Genomic DNA, 19179 nt, shown 5'->3' with positions numbered 1-19179 from the left:
TTAACTACTGGTCCATCAAAATATACAATAATTAATTGATTACTCTCCTATCAACATGACGATTGCATTGGATCTTCGGCCTTGTTTGTGATCGTCACCATATCAACCCCATCGTCTTTTCGGTTCTGAAACTCTTGGTTTGGTTGCCTAAGCATCACCTATTCTAGGGTTTTGAGATCTAAACATCTCCAATGGGGGTTGTGATCGAGACCGTCGTGTGGGAACCAAAACCTCTCTTGCATATCTTCCTCTTCTGCTCCTCTTTCTTCTGTGTCTTCCTTCTCCCCTGTATGTCAACGATCTCTAACAGAACTTCCACTTACCTCGATCTTGATTCCTTTTCCACCTCGATCCCAGCTTCATTTCTTCGTTTCCAGAGAAGTTTCCTGCTCGTATATTCCCTTGCTTCAGGTCAGTTATTTGCATTGTTCTTCACTTCATTCTATTAACATTATTTGGCCCCTGTTCTGGTAGCCTTCAATCTTTCATGTTTACTACAATTCCTACAATGGAGAGGGATTGGATTGACATTATGAATAAATTCTTTGTTATCTTTTTTTTTTTTTTTTTTTTTTTTTTTTTTTTTTTTCCAGTAATGGAAGGTCTGGAGTCCATATATGGGGAGTTTGAGTATGCATACTATGGTCTGAGCAAGGAGCACATGGTGGCATCTCTATGCGCTGGATCCGTTGCTTCTCTCCTCATCGGCACTTCATTGGGCATACTTTCTGATATAATGTAAGTGATCATATTTTTCTTATTTTTCCTGAGATTTTAATTGCAAGTGCTATGTCCGGGTCCTGTAATTTTTGGAATGACATTAGGCGTTTTTTTAATAAACTTGGCGCGACATGAATTTGGGATTGTAGTTTCAAACTTTAAGATTTTATCTTTTTTACAAGTTACTTAGCTATTACTGAACTTCTGCATGATGAGATGCCACTGTATTTTCCTTCAAATAGATTATGATAAAATGATAGAACTCTTATCTCAAATAGATGGCACAACTTCTGAGGTTGGTCTCATTTGGCTTACCATGCACATGAATTCCTTTGGTCTGAGCAAACTTTCCTTCAAATGGATAATGATCAAATGATGGAAGTCTTGTCTGAGGTAGCTGAAGCAACTATGTCAAATTGGTTTACTATGCACAAGTGTTCTCTTCCTCTGCTACCAAATTTTATATAAGTTGACCCATGTTTCAGTAATCCTTGATTGTTTTTTTTTCTAATCAATGTGCATGAGTTATATTGAAAGAAAGCGGACCATTAATTATCAAAAAAAAAAAAAGAAAGAAAGCGGACCATTAATTATCAAAAAAAAAAAAAAAAAGAAAGAAAGCGGACCATTTATGAGAACATATGGGCATTGAGGATGTTCTTTTGTACATATTGTAAAATCATTTTTCCAAGTGGATACCTGATGGTTAGGTCGTGAAGGAGAAATTTCTTATTCAAGTCCTTTTGATTGTTCATTTTTCATGCCAATTTATTATGCTCATTTTCTTAAGAAAATCTAATGATAGATTTTTATATAACTTGTATGCAGAGGTCAAAGGAAAGTCTGTGTGCTATTTTGCTTCCTTCACCTTGTGGTTGGCTTCTGGAAGAGTGTTAGCAGGCATCCAAGTGTTTGGATGGCAAGCATATGTCTGTCTCTTGCTTCTTCCATATTTTCATTTGGTTTTGAGACATGGATTGTAGTCGAACATGATAAGGTTTGCCTCAAAAGCTTTATTCTTCAGTTTTGCATCATTACTAGGGATTCTAGGGATATAATGATTTTGGCAGGCCATGCACCATCTCAAGATAGAAAGCAACTTAAGTCTTTGGTGATGCTACCGGTGCATTTGCATGGTTGGCATCTTCTCTTTCTCTCTCTCTCTCTCTCTCTCTCTCTCTTTCACACACACACATGTTCTCATACTAGAAGGTTGCCACATATTATTTATCAAAGAAAAAGGTTTGCACTTCACTCAGATATCTAGATGTTATCTCTCAGTTCTCTTTCTTTAATGCATGCTGTCTTTCTTTGCAGCTAGGCTACAGGAAGGATTTATTGAATGACACCTTTTGGCTAATGGCCTTCTATGAGTCTGCCTCTCTTATTGGAAGTCAAGCGCTTGCAAATTGGCTTATCGGTGGTAATTTGAAGAGAAGTGTTACTTTTCCTTCTACTGCTATTGTGTTCTTGTCAACAATGAGTATTATCTATATAATTAGGCAGTGGAAAGAAAGCCCACCATTAACAGCCATAGAGGGCTATAAGGCATCCATCTCTGCATGCTTTCTTGGTGGTAAGGATTGTATATCCTCTGAAAGCTTTGTCATTCTTTTTTTGTTAAAGCAAATTAAAAGTTGCAAATAGTTGAATACTCCTATCCAACAGTGATTGCCCTCTTTGGGGATTTTCTTTGTCTCATATTGTTTGTCATTTTTAGGGACTTTTCTCTATATGGTGCCAATGGAAAGGCAGTATTGGGAAAAAAACTAAATATATGAAACCACAAAACATTAATAACTATCTGCATAAGGAATATTTTTTTTCCCTTTCCAAACAAGATGGTACCCAACTTCAGCGTCAACCATCGAGGAGCCTAGAGCCTCCTTGGAAGCTTATTCACTAAAAGACAATGCAATAAGATTTTGAGTCTAGCCTCTTAAGCTGTTATCAAGCAACAGGTATAAGCAAATACTAAATATATTTTCTTTGACAATTATATGAAAACACTAAATAGTAATCATGATATAAATTTCTTAAAAGAGTATGAACTTCCTATATTTTTTGTGTGACATAACGTTTTGTAATTTATTCAATTGGAGGAACTTGGTATACTGTTTTTGTTCTATCATCAACTTGGCATATTGCTAATCTATATAGCACTTACATATCCTAACAAGATTCCGACTTCCTCCCCTTTATTGGAACAGTTGGCAATAGCACCTTACTCTGAGTTAGGAATCCTGTTGTGTTTTCACCGTGGAAGGAAAGACCTAGCAATAAATGTTACATTAGTTTTTCCAAGTCATCTTTCTTTTCCTTTTCATGACTCCATTGTCTTTCTCTTCTATTCCAATTCTCTCTCAACTCTTTCCCTCCATGACCACTCAATTTTGTGATTCCTTTGTTTCGATGCAATTGGAGTTCCCTTCCTTGGCTCTCTGTTCCTTGTTTTCTCTTAACTTTCCTTTCTCATGCTACTGAGTTTTCTTAGTATCCCAAGACACCCTTTTATACTTGTACCATAGGCTTTGTTGCAGCTGGAAGCTCCTTGTCCTTTCTTTCCACTGAGATTCTTATAAGATGTGAATGTTATTCTGGCTTCCAAGAGAGTTTAGTGAGAGGGGGGTTTAGCTATAAAATATAGCAATGCTCTGATGTTGAACAATGATGCAAACATGGACAAAGGGAAAGAAGAAACCCTGGAGAGAGAAAGTACTAGATCTAGGAGAAGCTTGGTAATGGGGACCACAGACCACTTGGCTACATAAAGGGTCCCCTGGGCACATTAATGTCAAAATCTTGAATGGAACTTCTCAAATTAGAACATGAGGGATATTTTGTAATTTCTGTTTCTTTTTTTAGTGGGCTTTGATCAGTTTATTTTATTATTGTAAACTTCTCATAAAACTAATTTTAGTATTATTCTTTGGTATATTGGGTTTTCCCCCTTGGCCATAGTTGAAAACAGTCCTCTTGAAGTATAGAACTGCTTGGGATTAGATGCAAAACCAGAAAAATGAACAAGAGAAGATTAAGAAGTTGAGAGAGAGAGAGAGAGAGTTGGCGGCAATGAGAGAGTTAGAGATGTTAATCATGCTCAGCTTGCCAGTGTCATGTTGAAGCCTTGCTCTGGAAATATCCTTGGTGAGGAAATCTGCCAATTGTCCTTTAGAAGCAATGAATGGAAGACACACTTCACCGGAGATGGGCCAAATGGCCCATAGGCTGTCATTCTATGTTATGTTTTGTTTATGTTTTTCTCTATAATGGGCCTTATTTTGGGCCCATACTCCTATATACTTTGTCTTTGTAATTTTGTGCCCATCCAAGGGCCTCTCTGTACTATTCCAAAGATTAGCTTAATAAAATGATTTAGAGTGTTAGAGGGAGGTTAAGTTCGAACCTCTCTTCCCTAACTCTCTCATTGCCGCCAGCTCTCTCTCTCTCTCTCAACTTCTTAATCTTTTCTTGTTCATTTTTCTGGTTTTGCATCTAATCTCAAGCAGTTCTATACTTTAAGAGGACTGTTTTCAACTTGGTATCAGAGCAAGTCAGAGCTGGGTGTGACCCTCATGTGGTTCTAGTCCAGCCAACTGCATGGGGATGTTCTAGGGTTGGAAGTTTAAAGTTATTCGCTTGTTTCTTGGAGGTCATTGGAGGGTGCCCAAGTCTCTACACACTTGGAGAATAGTTCGGTGACTAGGAAGAATCAGAGAGCAAGGTTTTCGGCCTGATTTGAAATCAGAGAGAGAGGTGTTCGGCCTGGTTTGAAGTTCAAATTAGAGATTCACTTACTGTAAGTTATCTCAGTTATTGCTGGGTTATTTTCGTTGCTTGGGAGGGCTGTTAAAGTATTCGAAACCCTCCTCCATTCTGCCCTACTGTTCGGTTGTTGCTGGACTGATTCAACTCGGAGATTTTTGGGTTATTTTGGAGTGCAATTCGACTGTTGTTGGACTGTCAAATTGCTGAAACTGATTTGGACTCAGTGGTACTAGTCTAAAATTCTGTCTAGCCTTCGTTTTTGGACCTATACAAAACATTATTGAAGTGGTTCCTACTAGTTAACATTAGGGTGTTAATTACTGCACACAGAGTGTTTGTCAAAAGGTCTCTTAAGGACTGTGGACTGTTATTTCTTCTTTTTGGGACAACGGTAGTTGGGGACCTGGAATACTTTGTGTTTGGAGGTCTGCTGATTGTCTCTTGAAGGCTGAAATAGTATTTCTTACTCTAGAAAGTGCTGCCACTGAGCTGGACTGTCACGGTTATCAAGACTGAACTGTTTTTGTGAGCTGGTTGTTGTTGCCGATTCAACTCAAACTAAGTTCACCAAGATTCCCTGTACCTTGGAAAACTTATTAAAAGTTGAAAACAATCATCTTGAAGTATAGGACTGCTTGAGATTAGATGCAAAACCCAAAAAATGAACAAGAGAAGATTAAGAAGTTGAGAGAGAGAGGGAGCTGGTGGCAATGAGAGTTAGAGAGTGAGAGGTTCAAACTAAACCTCCCTCTAACACTCTAAACATTTTATTAAGTTAATCTTTGAAATATTACAAAGAGGACCTTGAGTGGGCAAGAAATTACAAGCACAGAACATTACAGAGTATGGGCCCAGAATAAGTCCCATTATAGAGGGAAACATAAACATAACATGAAATAACAGTCTATGGGCCATTCGGCCCATCTCCTCTACACTCCCCCTCAAACTGAGCATAGATGTTAATCATGCCTAGCTTGCCTATGTCATGTTGAAGCCTTGCCTTGGAAATACCCTTGGTGAGGAAATCTGCCAATTGTCCTTCCGAAGTAATGAATGGAAGACACACTTCACCGGAAGAGACTCTTTCTTGAATAAAGTGTCTATCAACCTCAATATGTTTGGTTCTATCATGTTGTACTGGGTTGTGAGCAATGTTGAAGGCAGCTTGATTATCACAGTACAACATCATGGGTTTGTCATGATCAATCCCAAGTTCTTCCATTAAGGACCTTAGCCACAACAATTCTGAGACTCCATGTGCCATGACTCTATACTCTGCTTTTACGGAGGATCGGGATACAACTGACTGTTTCTTACTCCTCCAAGAGACAACATTACCAACCACCAGACTGCAATACCCTGAAGTAGATCTTCTATAATCAATATTTCTAGCTCAATCATAGGCTTCAAGCTTCAGATGACCATGCTTGGTAAATAGAATTCCTTTTCCTGGAGAGCCTTTCAGATAGCACAAAATCCGTTCTGCTGCTGCCATATGAGTATCTCTAGGAGCATGCATGAACTGGCTAATACAACTGACAACATACGCAATATCTGGCCTAGTCATGCACAGGTACAGAAGCTTCCCAAGAAGTCTCTGAAAGACCCCTTTGTCTTCCAACAATGTTCCATCCGAAGTTGAAAGTTTGTGACTCGTATCAATGGGAGTTGCAACTGGTCTAACACCCATTTTTCTAGTTTCAGACAACAAATCAAGGACATATTTCCTCTGGGAAATAAGAATCCCATCCTTGGATCTAACAACCTCTATGTCAAGGAAGTATCTCAACTCCCCCAGATCCTTAATCTCAAATTTTGTACGGAGGAAAGACTTAAGGGCCCGAATGCCTGAGGAATCATCATCGGTCACTATGAGATACACTACTAGAGATCCACTTTTCTTCACAAAGAGAGTATGATCTGACTGTGTCTGAACATAGCCGAATTTAACAAGTGCATCTCTAAATCTCTCAAACCAGGCTCTAGGAGATTGTTTGAAGCCATAAAGTGATTTCTTCAATTTGCATACATTTCCTTGCATATCTTTCTTATACATTCCTAGAGGGAGACACATGTAGACCTCCTCATATAAGTCACCATTCAGAAATGCATTCTTTACATCTAACTGATAAAGAGGCCAATCAAAGTGAGCTGCCAGAGATAAAAGAACCCTCACAGATGTCATCTTGGCAACAAGGGCAAAGGTCTCCAGGTAGTCAATCCCATATGTCTGTGTGTAGCCTTTTGCAACAAGTTTGACCTTGTACCTCTCAATAGTCCCATCAGCCCTGTATTTAATGGTAAAGACCCACTTGCACCCAACTAGATCCTTCATTTTAGGAGAATCCACCACCTCCCAAGTATCATTCTTGTGTAGAGCATCTATTTCATACTTCATGGCATCTCTCCATTCTGGAATCCCAAGAGCTTCTGACACAGACCTAGGAATGGGGTTAGAAGCAACTGAAGAGAGGTAAGCAAAGTATGAAGGAGAAAGTAGATCATTGGAAAGGTGTTTGGAAATGCAGTGTGTAGTGCATTTCTGCTTTCCTTTCCTAACAACAATGGGACATCAAGATTTAGGAATGATGGTTCCAAAGGGGCTGAAGCAGTATCTGTTATCTCATTTGTGATTGGGAGTGTATGAGCCTCATCTGTTGTAAGGGAAACAACTTGCTCATTCCTAGATTTTTGCCTTTGATACACCTTGGGATTATGGGTAGGACGAGGAGGTAAAGAAATAGGAGCACTAGGGCAAGATGAATGGAGTGGTTGATCCTCCTTTGATTCATTTTTTGAGGATACAAGCTTGTCAAGTGACTCAATTGGGACAGGAAGAGGAAGAACAAATACTTGTGACAAACTCTCCCCCTGTTGACAATGTCCTTCCTGAGCGGAACCATAAAAAGGTGAAAGCTCATCAAAGGTAACATCCATAGAGACATGTCGAGTGTCAGTCTTTGGATCAAAACAACAATAACCCTTTTGTGTGGGGGAATAACCAAGGAAGATGCACTTGTGGGCTTTTGGTTCAAACTTATGCCTTTGGGCACTTGGAATGTGAACATAACAAGTACAACCAAACACACGAAGAGGAATAAGAAAAAGATCCCTATCTGGATGAAGAAGACTAAAGGGGGATTTAAACCCTAAAACCCTGGATGACATACGGTTTATAAGACAAGTAGCTGTAAGAATAGCATCACCCCAAAATCTTGTAGGAACATGTGAGGCAAACAAAAGGCTTCTTGCAACTTCAACAATATGTCTAATTTTCCTTTCAGCAACTCCATTTTGTTCAGGGGTTCTAACACAAGAGCTTTGATGAATAACCCCCATGTCAGAGAGATACAATGATAAGCTCTTCTCAAAGTACTCTTTTGCATTGTCAGATCTGAAAACCTTAACTCTGGTATCAAATCGGGTTAAAACAAGTTCATGAAATTGCCTCACAAGTCTTGGAACTTCATCATGGGATTTCATTAGGTATATCCAAGTGAATCTAGAAAAGTCATCAATAAACAGGATGAAATATCTATAACCCCCATAGAAGATAAGTGGTAAGGCCCCCACACATCAGAGTGCACAATATGAAAAGGAAAAGAAGCTCTTTTATTTCTTACAGGGTAATTTTTTTTACAATGCTTTGACAACTGACATGACTCACAGTTGAGACTGGACACATTGACTCCCTTAAACAAATTGGGAAGTAAATGACTCAAAGCAGAAAAAGGTAAATGACCAAAACGACAATGACTCAACATAATTTGACTGGCAGACTCTGAAGAAGTAGAACCAAAGGCAGCATTCTTGGGATGATCAAGGCATTGGCCAGGAGTGTCGAGCAAGTATATTCCATTCGCTTCATGGCCACTCCCAATCACCTTCTGAGATTCCAGATCCTGAAACACACAGTGAGAAGGAAAAAATGTTACACAACAATTCAATGACTTGGTCAAACTACTAACAGATAATAAATTGGTATTCAATTTAGGTACATGAAGAGTGGAAGATAAAACTAAGGAGTCTGTAGGCTTGACAGTTCCCTTACCAGAATTAGAGGCAAGAGAACCATCAGCTAAGGTGATTTTGTCACGACCAGGAAGCAAATCATACGAAACAAACAGAGTGGAAAGGTTGGTCATGTGATCAGAAGCACCTGAGAATTCAAAGACCCTATTCCTTTCAACTAATTTCATGTATGTTTCAACATCATTGGGGGTATCCCATGTCACAACCTCTATTAAATCAATCTCTTGCCATAGAGATTTCAGGGTTGAGAAGTATGCTGCAAGTGATTTCTCCCCTTGCCTTAGATTCTTTACATCACTCTTCAGTTTATAGGCTCTGGCAACATTCAATTTTTGGGAGTAGGTTTCTACAACACTATTCTAGATTTCCTTAGCTGAGTTCATCCAAAGATAGTGTTGACTGATGTGTGGCTGCATTGAATTCACAAACCACCCAATCATTGTGTAGTTCTTTTCCATCCATCTCTCATAAGATGGATCATCCTCTGGGGGAGCTTTGTTGCTCCTAGAAATAAACCCCCATTTTCCTTTGCTACAAATATGGATTTTCACTGATTGTGATTATGCCAAGTAGTTGGTCCCATCAAGTTTAACTATAGGTATAACCAACATAGAATCGGTTGGGGTTCCCAAAGTCTGTCCATATTCAGTAGCGCTCTTGCTTTCAAGGTTTGAGGAATCCATCATGCAAAGACTCCAATTAGGGTTTTAATAAGTTTTCCAAGGTACATGGAATCTTGATGAACTTAGTTTGAGCTGAATCGGCAACAACCAGCTCACAAAAAACAGTTCAGTCTTGATAACCGTGACAGTCCAACTCGGTGGCAGCACTTTCTAGAGTAAGAAATACTATTTCAGCCTTAATGGGGCAACCAACAGTCCTCCAAACACAAAGTATTTCAGGTCCCCAACAACCGTTGTCCCAAAGAGAAGAAATAACAGTCCACAGTCCTTAAGAGGCCTTTTAACAAACACTCTGTGTGCAGTAGTTAACACCCTACTGTTAACTAGTAGGAACCACTTCAATAATGTTTTGTATAGGTCCAAACCAAAGGCTGGACAGAATTTTTGGACTAGTACCACTGAGTCCAAATCAGTTTCAGCAACTTGATAGTCCAACAACAGCCGAACTACACTCCAAAACAACCCAGAAATCTTTGAGTTGAATCAGTCCAGCATTAGCCGAATAGTAGGGCAGAATGGAGGAGGGTTTCAAATACTTTAACAACCCTCCCAAGCAACGAAAATAACCCAACAATAACTGAGATAACTTACAGTAAGTGAATATCTGATTTGAACTTCAAATCAGGCCGAACACCTCTCTCTGATTTTAAATCAGGCCGAACACCTTGCTCTCTGATTCTTCCTGGTCACCGAACTATTCTCCAAGTGTGTAGAGACTTGGGCACCCTCCAATGACCTCCAAGAACCAGGTGAATGACTTTAAACTTCCAGCCCTAGAACATCTTCATGCAGTTGGCTGGATTAGAACCACATGAGGGTCACGCCAAGGTCTGGCCCGCTCTGATACCAAGTTGAAAACAGTCCTCTTGAAGTATATGACTGTTTGAGATTAGATGCAAAACCAGAAAAATGAACAAGAGAAGATTAAGAAGTTGAGAGAGAGAGAGAGGGAGCTGGCGGCAATGAGAGTTAGAGAGTGAGAGGTTCGAGCTAAACCTCCCTCTAACACTCTAAACATTTTATTAAGAGAGGCCCTTGAGTGGGCAAGAAATTACAAGCACAAAACATTACAGAGTATGGGCCCAGAATAATGCCCATTACAGAGGGAAACATAAACATAACATGAAATAACAGTGTATGTGCCATTCGACCCATCTCCTCTACAAAACCCTAATTGGAGCCTTTGCATGATGGATTCCTCGGACATTGAAAGCAAGAGCGTTGCTGAATATGGATAGACTTTGGGAACCCCAGTCGATTCTATGTTGGCTGTAACTACAGTTAAACTTGATGGGACCAACTACTTAGCATGGTCACAATTAGTGAAAATCCATATTTGTAGTAGAGGAAAATGGGGGTTTATTTCTAGGAGCAAGAAAGCTCCCCCAGAGGATGATCCATCTTATGAGAGATGGATGCAAGAGAACTACACAATGATTGGGTGGCTTGTGAATTCAATGCAGCCACACATTAGTCAACACTATCTTTGGATGAACTCGGTTAAGGAAATCTGGGATAGTGTTGTAGAAACGTACTCCCAGAAATTGAATGTTGCCAGAGCTTATAAACTGATGAGTGATGTGAAGAATCTAAGGCAGGGGGAGAAATCACTTGCAACATACTTCTCAACCCTGAAATCTCTATGGCAAGAGATTAATCTGGTAGAGGCTGTGACATGGGATACCCCTAATGATGCTGAAACATACATGAAATTAGTTGAAAGGAACAGTGTCTTTGAGTTCCTAACAGGGCTGAATCCTGAATATGACATCACAAAGTAGAACATTTTGTCCAAGGAAAGTGTTTCATTGTCACAAGCATACGCTTTGGTCAGCAGTGAAGAGAGTAGAAGGCAAGTATAGGTTCAAGGAGTCGGCATCAATGATCATTTTGCAAATATGGGGGTTAAACCCAAAGGGGTTATAGGAGCTCCTAGTGGCACAAGAAAGAAGGAGGTGGTCTGTGAATATTGCAAGAAGCCGAAACACACCAAGGATAAGTGCTAGAAATTGCATCCCAGTCTTGTCCCTATTCCAGAAGAAAAATGATAGTAGAAAGATAGAGTATATAGGAGTATGGGCCCAGAATAAGGCCCATTACAGAGAAAAGCATAAACAAAACATAACATAGAATGATAGCCTATGGACCATTCGGCCCATTTTCTCTACAGCTATCAATGAGTGCATTATTGACTGAAGGAAAAGAAATGCAATCCCATGATATGGAAAGATATCAAGAAGCTAAAAAAGAAAAAAAAACGCCAACAGAAAGGTCTCCAGATTCCCTCCTTGTCAAGTCTATCAGCTACTAATTTGGTAGATTTTGCAATCCTTCAGAATTATGGGTAATGGGTTCATTCTTTTGAGAAGGATTTCACTCTCTAATGTCAATAATGTAGCGACTTAGCCTGTAGAGGGACTGGTTCAACGTCCACCAATCATAATCTAGAAGTACAGTCTAAGGTCCTGAATGGGGGTTTTCAGTATTGTTAGCAGATGGAACTAAAAGTACTTTCGTGGAATGTTAGGGGACTGAGGTCAGGTAGGAGAAGGTTGGTGATTTGCAATTTGCTAAGAAGGTGGGAGTCGGATGTAGTGTTCTTTCAGGAAACAAAATTGGAAACAGTAGATGCAGGTGTAATCATAAGTGTTTGGGGTCAAGGCCAAGTGAGGTGGGTGACTGAATCAGCTAGAGGGACAACAGGGGGTCTCTGAATCCTTTGGAATTCTTCAAAATGCAAACTGGTTTCTTCTCATGTTGGGGAGTTTTCAGCCTCAGTGGTTCTGGAGTTTGAGGGGGGCTTCCAGGGGCAGCTCACAAATGTCTATGGTCTAACTGTAAATTTAGAGAGAGAGAGAGAGAGAGAGAGAGAGAGAGAGAGAGAGAGAGAGAGAGAGAGAGAGAGAGAGAGATTGTGGGAGGATCCGGCTGAGGCCAGAGGTGGGACCTCTTTACCTTGGGTGATTGGAGGGGATTTCAATGTGGTGAGATTTCTGGAGGATAATAAGGGAGGAACCTGTAGATCTAGGGAAAAGAGGAGATTGGCATATTTTTGTTAATCAGTTTGAACTTATTGATCTTCCGCTTGTAGGGGCCCAATCAGGAGAACCCAGTTCTGGTAAAGTTGGACAGATTCTTGGTCTCTCTTGGATGGAAGGATTCTTTTCAAATCTAAAACAGGCTGCTCTCCCTAGGCCGGTCTTCGATCACTCTCCTATACAACTGGTCTGTGGAAATCAGAGGATAAGGAAAGTTCCTTTTAAGCTTGAAAATGGTTTGAAGGGGCTGGTCCATCTGCTTTCTTCCAATTGGTCAGAAGCTCAGCTTGAAGGAACAAGCTCTTTCATTTTTGCAAAAAAACTTAATCTTATTAAAGATTGTCTGAAACTCTAGAAACATGAATCCAAAGGTGGCGTGGAGCTTGAAAGGAGGTTGTGTCTAGAAGTTATCAAGGAAGTGGATTTTGGCTGAAGAGAGGGGTCTTTTGTCAGAAGTGGAAAAATAAAGAGGGTAGAAGCCAAGCTGAAGCTAGACAAGCTAGCCTATAAAGATGATTTGAAATGGAGACAAAGAGCTAAAGTTAAATGGCTTAAAGCAGGGGACAAAAATTCTAGTTTTTTTTTTTTTTTTTTTTCCATAAGATGGCAAATGCAAGGCAAAGGTTCAATCAGTTGGAGAGGTTGGAATTAGATGGTGAGGTGGGAGAAACATGGACAGATATGACATATGAAAAACATTGACACGAGGTATTTTTCAGATTTGTTTAAAGAAAACTGGAATAGAAGACCCCTCCTGATCAATCTGACTTTCAAAAGGCTTTCAGAGGAGCAACAGAGGGAGCTAGGAGCTCCTTTCTCAGAGGAGGAAGTGTGGCAAGTGATTAAAAATTTAGAAGTAGATAAATCTTCAGGGCTGGATGGTTTAACTAACTTATTCTACAAGAAATGTTCGGAGGTGGTGAAGGGTGATCTGCTGAAGGTTTTTCATCACAATGCTGCTCTGGAGAGAAGTCTGAATTCAACATTTTTCTAATCCCCAAGGTGGAGGGTGCAACAAATATTAAGGAATTTTGGCCAATTAGTTTATTAAAGAGTTGCTATAAGATCTTGGCTAAGGTCTTATCTGAAAGACTTAAGAAAGTCTTAGATTCAGTGATATCAAAAAATCAGTTTGCTTTTGTGCCTGGCGGGCAAATGCTAGACAGTGTGCTGGTGGCTAATGAATTGATAGCTTCAAGGAAGGAGGGCAGGCTGGGTTTGTTATGTAAGCTAGATTTGGAGAAAGCCTACGACCATGTGAATTGGAAATGTTTGGACTTTGTTTTGGAGAGCATGAATTTTGGTCAGAGATGAAGAAACTGGATAAAGGTATGCATTACCTCTCCAAAATTTTCAGTCTTAGTGAATGGTTAATCAGCAGGATTCTTCAAAAGTACTAGAGGCCTTAGACAAGGGGATCTCCTTTCCCCTCTTCTTTTTATCTGTGTGGAGATCTTAACTACTTTTGTGAATAGAGTAGGTAAGTTGGGCCTGTTGAAAGGTTTTGAATTAAGCCTGGGGGAGAAAGTCCAAAAGTCCAGCTGCTATCAACTTAAAATTCTGTTAGGGATTATGAGCTGGTTTGAAGTGGTTACAGGGCTGAGAATAAATTGGTCTAAGAGTAGATTAATTCCAGTGGGCAGGATTGAGAATCTTGAATCTCTTGCTGAGGTCCTAGCCTGTCAAATTGGATTTCTGCCTACCATAGTACCATATACCTTGGTTTGCCTCCAGGAACCAAGTGTACTTCATCTTTGATTTGGGATCCGGTGGTGAAAAGGCTGGAAAGAAAATTAGCCTCTTGGAAAGCGAAATATTTAACTTTGGGAGGTAGTATCTCTCTCCTCAAAAGATCCATTTCAAATCTGCCCTCTTATTCTCTCTCTCTCTTTCTCTCTCTCTCTCTCTCTCTCTTCGCTATTCCAACAAAAGTGGCCCAGAGGGTGGAAAAACTCCAGAGAGTTTTTTTATGGAAAGGTTGGGATGAGGAAAAAAGAATTCACTTGGTCAGTTGGGACCAAATTTGTTCTCCCAAAGGAAAAGGGGGCTCTAGGGATTAGAAAGCTGAAAATATTTAATAAAGCCCTCCTTGGAAAATGGATCTGGAGGTTTGGGACAGAGAAGGATAGCTGGTGGAGGAAACTGCTTGCAGCTAAATATGGCACTGACAGAGGTGACTGGATAACTAGCTCTAGTGTTAATTCCCTAGGGTGCTCCCTTTGCAAGAAGATCATGGATTTGTATCATTTGCTGAATAGGGGTCTGGTTCTGAAGGTGGGAAATGATCAGCGTTTAAAATTCTGGAAAGACAATTGGTATTCAGAAAGGTTTTTGGCAGAGTTTTTTTTTTTTGATAAATAAGATGAGCTCTTATTAGACTTTAAGATAGACTTTACAGGCATCCCTTAGAGAGGCACGAGATGCTACCTCTCTATAAAAAGCAAAGAGCAAAGAAAATTACAATGGAGCCCAAAACAATACATCCCTATTCACCCCTTGCAAAGAAAATTACAATGGAGCCCAAAACAATAAATCCCTATTCACCCCTTGCTTAGCCAAAGCATCAGCCATTCCATTTGCAGATCTCCTCACCTACTGTATCCTGAGATTCATATTCCTAGTAAGCTACTTAAACCTTTTCATTTCATTTCTGTAGCACCAGGTTATAGAGTCCGGGTCCTTTAGCCATCCCACCACCACTTTTGAATCCCCTTCTATCACCAAATTTGCTAACTGTAACTCATTGGCAATCTGCACCCCTTGTAATGCTGCCAGCAACTCTGTTTTGAGAGAGTCACCCAAGCTCACGGGGCTGGAAAACAATGCTATAAGTTTACCTTCTGAATCTCTCAATACCCCTTCTATACCCGAGGGGCTACCCCCCGTTGTGTAGCCCTTCAAAAGAAATGAAAAAAAAACTTCATCCTGTTCTTTTCTCTAATAGGAAAGGGAGTAAGCCTACCATATTCTCAAAATAGACAAAATAAAGAAGGAAAAGAAAAATAAAAAAAGGATCCAAAATTGATCCAGATTATCCACGGCTGCAGAGGTCCCCCACTTTTCTTTGGAAATTGTTTTGAATATTCTATATATAGTTAAGCAATCACTACTGAGTATTCTTGTTTATGCCCATCTGTAATCTATTATGCTACTACATAAAATGGGAAATTGGATGCTTGTCTTACAATTTGCAAATTGCATGTTGTGACAAGTGCTCAATGATTTTCCTTAAATTCTCATGCTTAATCAACCTAGAAATTGTTCCATACTTTCTGAGACATGAAGATACATTTGTTTCTGAATAAGGATATCTGAGGTCTGGTCTGTTAACATATTGATGGGACACATACTGGGTGGAAGGGGAACCTACTTAGTAGATCTTTGGCCATATAGTTTGTTATCTTACACAATTGCAGAATCTCAATTTGGACATATTGTTGTTATTTCTGGTAATGTAGTTATCTATGCTTGACAGATAAGAGGGTATGGTTTTTGGCTTGGTCACAAGCATGCCTTCAATTCTCCGTTGCAGTCTTCTGGATTCTCTGGGCACCGACTATAGTGGTGCGCTTTTTACTTGCCAACTAGAATTTGATAGAATATGTTCTGAACTCCGGTGACTGATATTTTTCTTAATTCTTTGCATTTTGAAGATGCATCAAGTAGAAGCATGCAACTAGGTTGGTAGAGGCTTGCCTTATTTGTCCTTGCAGCTTCGTATTAGAAGTTTAGTGTTATGCAATATTTGCTTTATGTTTCACCTATATATAAAGCTACTGGGATGGATCCATACTTACCTCATATAAAACAGGAGATTGTTTTAAGAACATGTCCAAAATCTGCTAGATAATTCCCTCAGCTACTTGTGGAGTAAAGTTTTGCAATTCTAACCATCCATATGAAAAATGAATTTCTGATTGGCTATATGCTGTTATGATTTTTTTTAGATCATTAATTTGATTTTTAATGAATTGGGGATCTTGGGTTTAAACTTATCAAATGAGGAGAAATTGATATTGCAAATTGATTAGGTATGATCCAAAATACTATTCAAAATACCTTTTGGGACGTGATGATCGGAAATCCTGTTCCATTTTCTATTTAGATTTAGGAAAACCAGAATGTTAGTTTGTCAATCCATATATGTTCAAACCCTCTACTGGTCTAGCATCCCTGCTTTGGCTTCAATTTCACTTGGATAATCCTCTAGGGAGAAATTTCAGACGCTATGTGTCAATTTTATATCATGCATAATCAGATGAAAATAAAATCCAGAAAAGCCTAATGATGATATTTATAACTGCTCACATGTTCACAACCTCTCCCTGTTTAGCTTCCCTTGAGTTGCCAATTTTCATTTGAATAGTCCTCTAAAAGATAAATTTCAATGTCATTGGTATCATTGAACCACATTCAGGTGTATTCTTTGAGATCTTAGATTGAGATTTTTTCGTTGCGAAAAAAAAGCACCTTTGCCTTTTATGTTATTCTTCTATCGTATGTGGTTTGAACGAAAAGAAAAACTGGAAGAAAATTTCTTGGACTCTGCCTAATCTTTTCTTGGCTTGTCAGCTTTGCAATGTTTTGTATAATTATATGCTACTCACAATGTTTTATCCTGGTTCCAGGCAGATGGCCGAGAAGTAAATCTAGGGATGATATATCCATGTCTTCTGGGTGCAAGAATGCTTGGGAGCACCACGGTTCCTTGGTTCTTTAGTGGACCATCACCTGTTCGAACAGAGGATTGCCTGCTTTTTGCATTCCTTACCTCAGGTTTTGTCTTGTCTATAGTTGCTTATGATTATCAGGTATTTCTGCCATAAATCATAGATATAAAAACATGATCTAGTGCTGGAGCTTGGTGTATGGAAGTCTAAGCATTGGAATTATGATTTGCAGGATATTGGGTTTTTGGTGACTCTCTTTTGCTTGTTCCATGCCTGTGTTGGCCTGATTTTACCTTCACTTGCAAGATTGAGGACCGTGTAAGTTATATTAGAATTTCTCTTTAATACCCTTTTGGATGTCACCAGTTGTGTTTCTTATAGGGAGGGAATCTGATATCAGGCCTCCTAATATTGTTTTTACAGGTATATACCAAATGAGCTGCGTGGGGGGATGATAAGCCTGTCTGCTGCTCCTTCAAGTGCAGTGGTTCTGCTTGTTCTGATCCAAGTGTGTGGCTTTTTATCCTAGAGGAATACTCAAGGATAGGAGGCATGGAGGAAGGAAAAGTACCCAAACAATTCTGTATAAATTGAATCTTTGCATGCATTTTAATCCACCAAGTGATGGATCTATTTAGTGTCTTTGACATTTCTGAGGCAAAAAGGTTCAATTTTATTGGTGGTTCCACCTTGCAGATCTACAGGGCCATAAAGGCCTATTGGATTGCCATAACAATCCATTTAATAGCACAAAAAAGATGATAATAATCTAGAATGATGTCTATAAACTAGGCAGTTGGGATCCACTGATCAAAGAGAAAATTTCTTTTGGCCCTGGAGATCTCCTGTGAAATTTTTAACTTAACAAGTGCAATTCATTTTCCTTTACGAGATGTGTAAAGAATGACTTCTTCATGCTCCTGGCCCCATGCTCCTCCCAGTATTTCTTATTTTATGTCTTTCAGCCATAGCACTTATGAGATGAGACTAAACGAATTTCTTGGCCTGGTTGACTCATTTGTTTTATTGCAGAAAGGATATTACCAGAACATTGGGAATGCGGTTGTCATGGCATTTGCTGCTTTTGGGTTGTTCACTGCAGCTGGTTGCATGCATCTGCTGAAGAGGTGGGGAAAGCAACCTCACCATGATGGACATAAATTGTAAGTTTGTATTGTTCTCCAGACTAAGCCTTTGATGCCAGAAGTGGCCTGAAATTCTGGGTTCATGCTTTCTTATTATTTGTTGTTTACTAGAGGCTGAGGAGAACGAGTGGAGTAAAAGCTGGAAAATTATTTTTGCCCAAAAAGGTCAAGAAGAAAAAATGGTGTACATACCAGTATATTTCTAATCAAATTTAGAAGCGCAGGTAACTTCAAGCTTCTACTTCATGTCATGATTTCTTATGCATGGTTTGCTAACTTCATCCCCAATAGCGGGAGGCTAGAGAAGAGCATTGTGAAGTGTGTACTTTTGTGCCAGCAGGACAACCAATTTATGCCAATTGAGGAGCTTCCAGAACAGCTTTCATGCTGAGTGTACATATCGTACTTTTTGACACCCAAGAGGCCATTATGAGTTATGACGTTCTTCATTGATCAGAAAACTTGCACTGGACTTATCAGCCTCTATGTGATAATTTCTTTTGTATTTACCTACTCTATTAATTTTTGTTCTGCACCCCAAGCTCTTGGGAGTAGAGCAGCCCACTTAGTGATTGTTAGAGCTAATTACTGTAGAAACTGTTTATATGCATGAAAAACAGAGGCCTAGGTAATTTGTCAATGCATCCGAGTCCTCTGGCTGTGTTGAGTGAATGAAATTTGCTTAAAATGCTAATAGCAATTAATTATCAAAGAAGCATTATAGTCTGTGAACGTTTCACACTTGGGCTAAAAAATGTCACATCCGAAGGCCACCGTAAACTTTTACTGAAAATCTTGCATGAACTGGGTGCAAAATCTACAGTCTGCAACATTTAGAGAAGTATAGGTATTAGAAAGAACATTGGATAGGTAATATTAAGATTTGTATATGGATACATTAAAAGAACTGTCTTATAAATGCATCAATAACACAATCTGAGGGGACTAATATACATGGATACGTTAAAAGAACTGTCTTATAAATGCATCAATAACACTATTTGAGGCTCAAATAACTAAGGTATAAATACGTACTACGTAGGAAAACATATTTTTAATAGTTCTATGTGAAATGTGAATTACCAATGTCTTTACATGGTAGCCACAAAGTTCTATGTGAAAT

General features: G+C 39.3%; 1 protein-coding gene across 15 annotated transcripts; it reads left to right on the top strand.

Annotated features, from left to right (window-relative positions):
* The first annotated feature begins 29 nt into the window (after positions 1 to 29).
* Positions 30 to 18768, top strand: LOC148877341 (uncharacterized). Of its 15 annotated transcripts, none has more exons than XR_016113016.1 (11): positions 30 to 411; positions 594 to 738; positions 1549 to 1717; positions 2038 to 2296; positions 15717 to 15805; positions 16870 to 17052; positions 17144 to 17229; positions 17335 to 17478; positions 17944 to 18074; positions 18168 to 18280; positions 18397 to 18768. XR_016113016.1 is itself a non-coding variant. In XM_088985069.1 (11 exons), exons 1-10 carry the CDS (start codon positions 192 to 194, stop codon positions 18270 to 18272), a joined length of 1470 nt encoding a protein of 489 aa, XP_088841195.1. In that variant the 5' UTR covers positions 30 to 191; the 3' UTR covers positions 18273 to 18280; positions 18397 to 18768. The 15 variants fall into 15 exon arrangements, 6 of the variants coding, with proteins under 6 accessions (XP_088841195.1, XP_088841197.1, XP_088841199.1 ...); XR_016113018.1 differs by having other exon boundaries at positions 18394 to 18768; XR_016113017.1 differs by having other exon boundaries at positions 17335 to 17494.
* The last annotated feature ends 411 nt before the right edge of the window (positions 18769 to 19179 follow it).

This window comes from Nelumbo lutea, chromosome 1, assembly GCF_056320005.1.
Source record: "Nelumbo lutea isolate HS-2025 chromosome 1, American lotus-T2T, whole genome shotgun sequence".
NCBI lineage: Eukaryota > Viridiplantae > Streptophyta > Magnoliopsida > Proteales > Nelumbonaceae > Nelumbo > Nelumbo lutea.
The sequence above is the reverse complement of the archived record's forward strand: the minus strand, read 5'-3'. Positions and strand labels throughout refer to the sequence as shown.

What these genes read in the sequence shown, in the direction of transcription:
- LOC148877341 (XM_088985069.1), top strand. Translation starts at nt 192, where the DNA reads ATGGGGGTTGTGATCGAGACCGTCGTGTGGGAACCAAAACCTCTCTTG. An exon ending in CTCTGCATGCTTTCTTGGTG is followed by an intron (nt 2,297 to 15,716) that starts GTAAGGATTGTA and finishes TATGCTTGACAG; the next exon opens with ATAAGAGGGTATGGTTTTTG. An exon ending in CTTGCAAGATTGAGGACCGT is followed by an intron (nt 17,230 to 17,334) that starts GTAAGTTATATT and finishes TTGTTTTTACAG; the next exon opens with GTATATACCAAATGAGCTGC.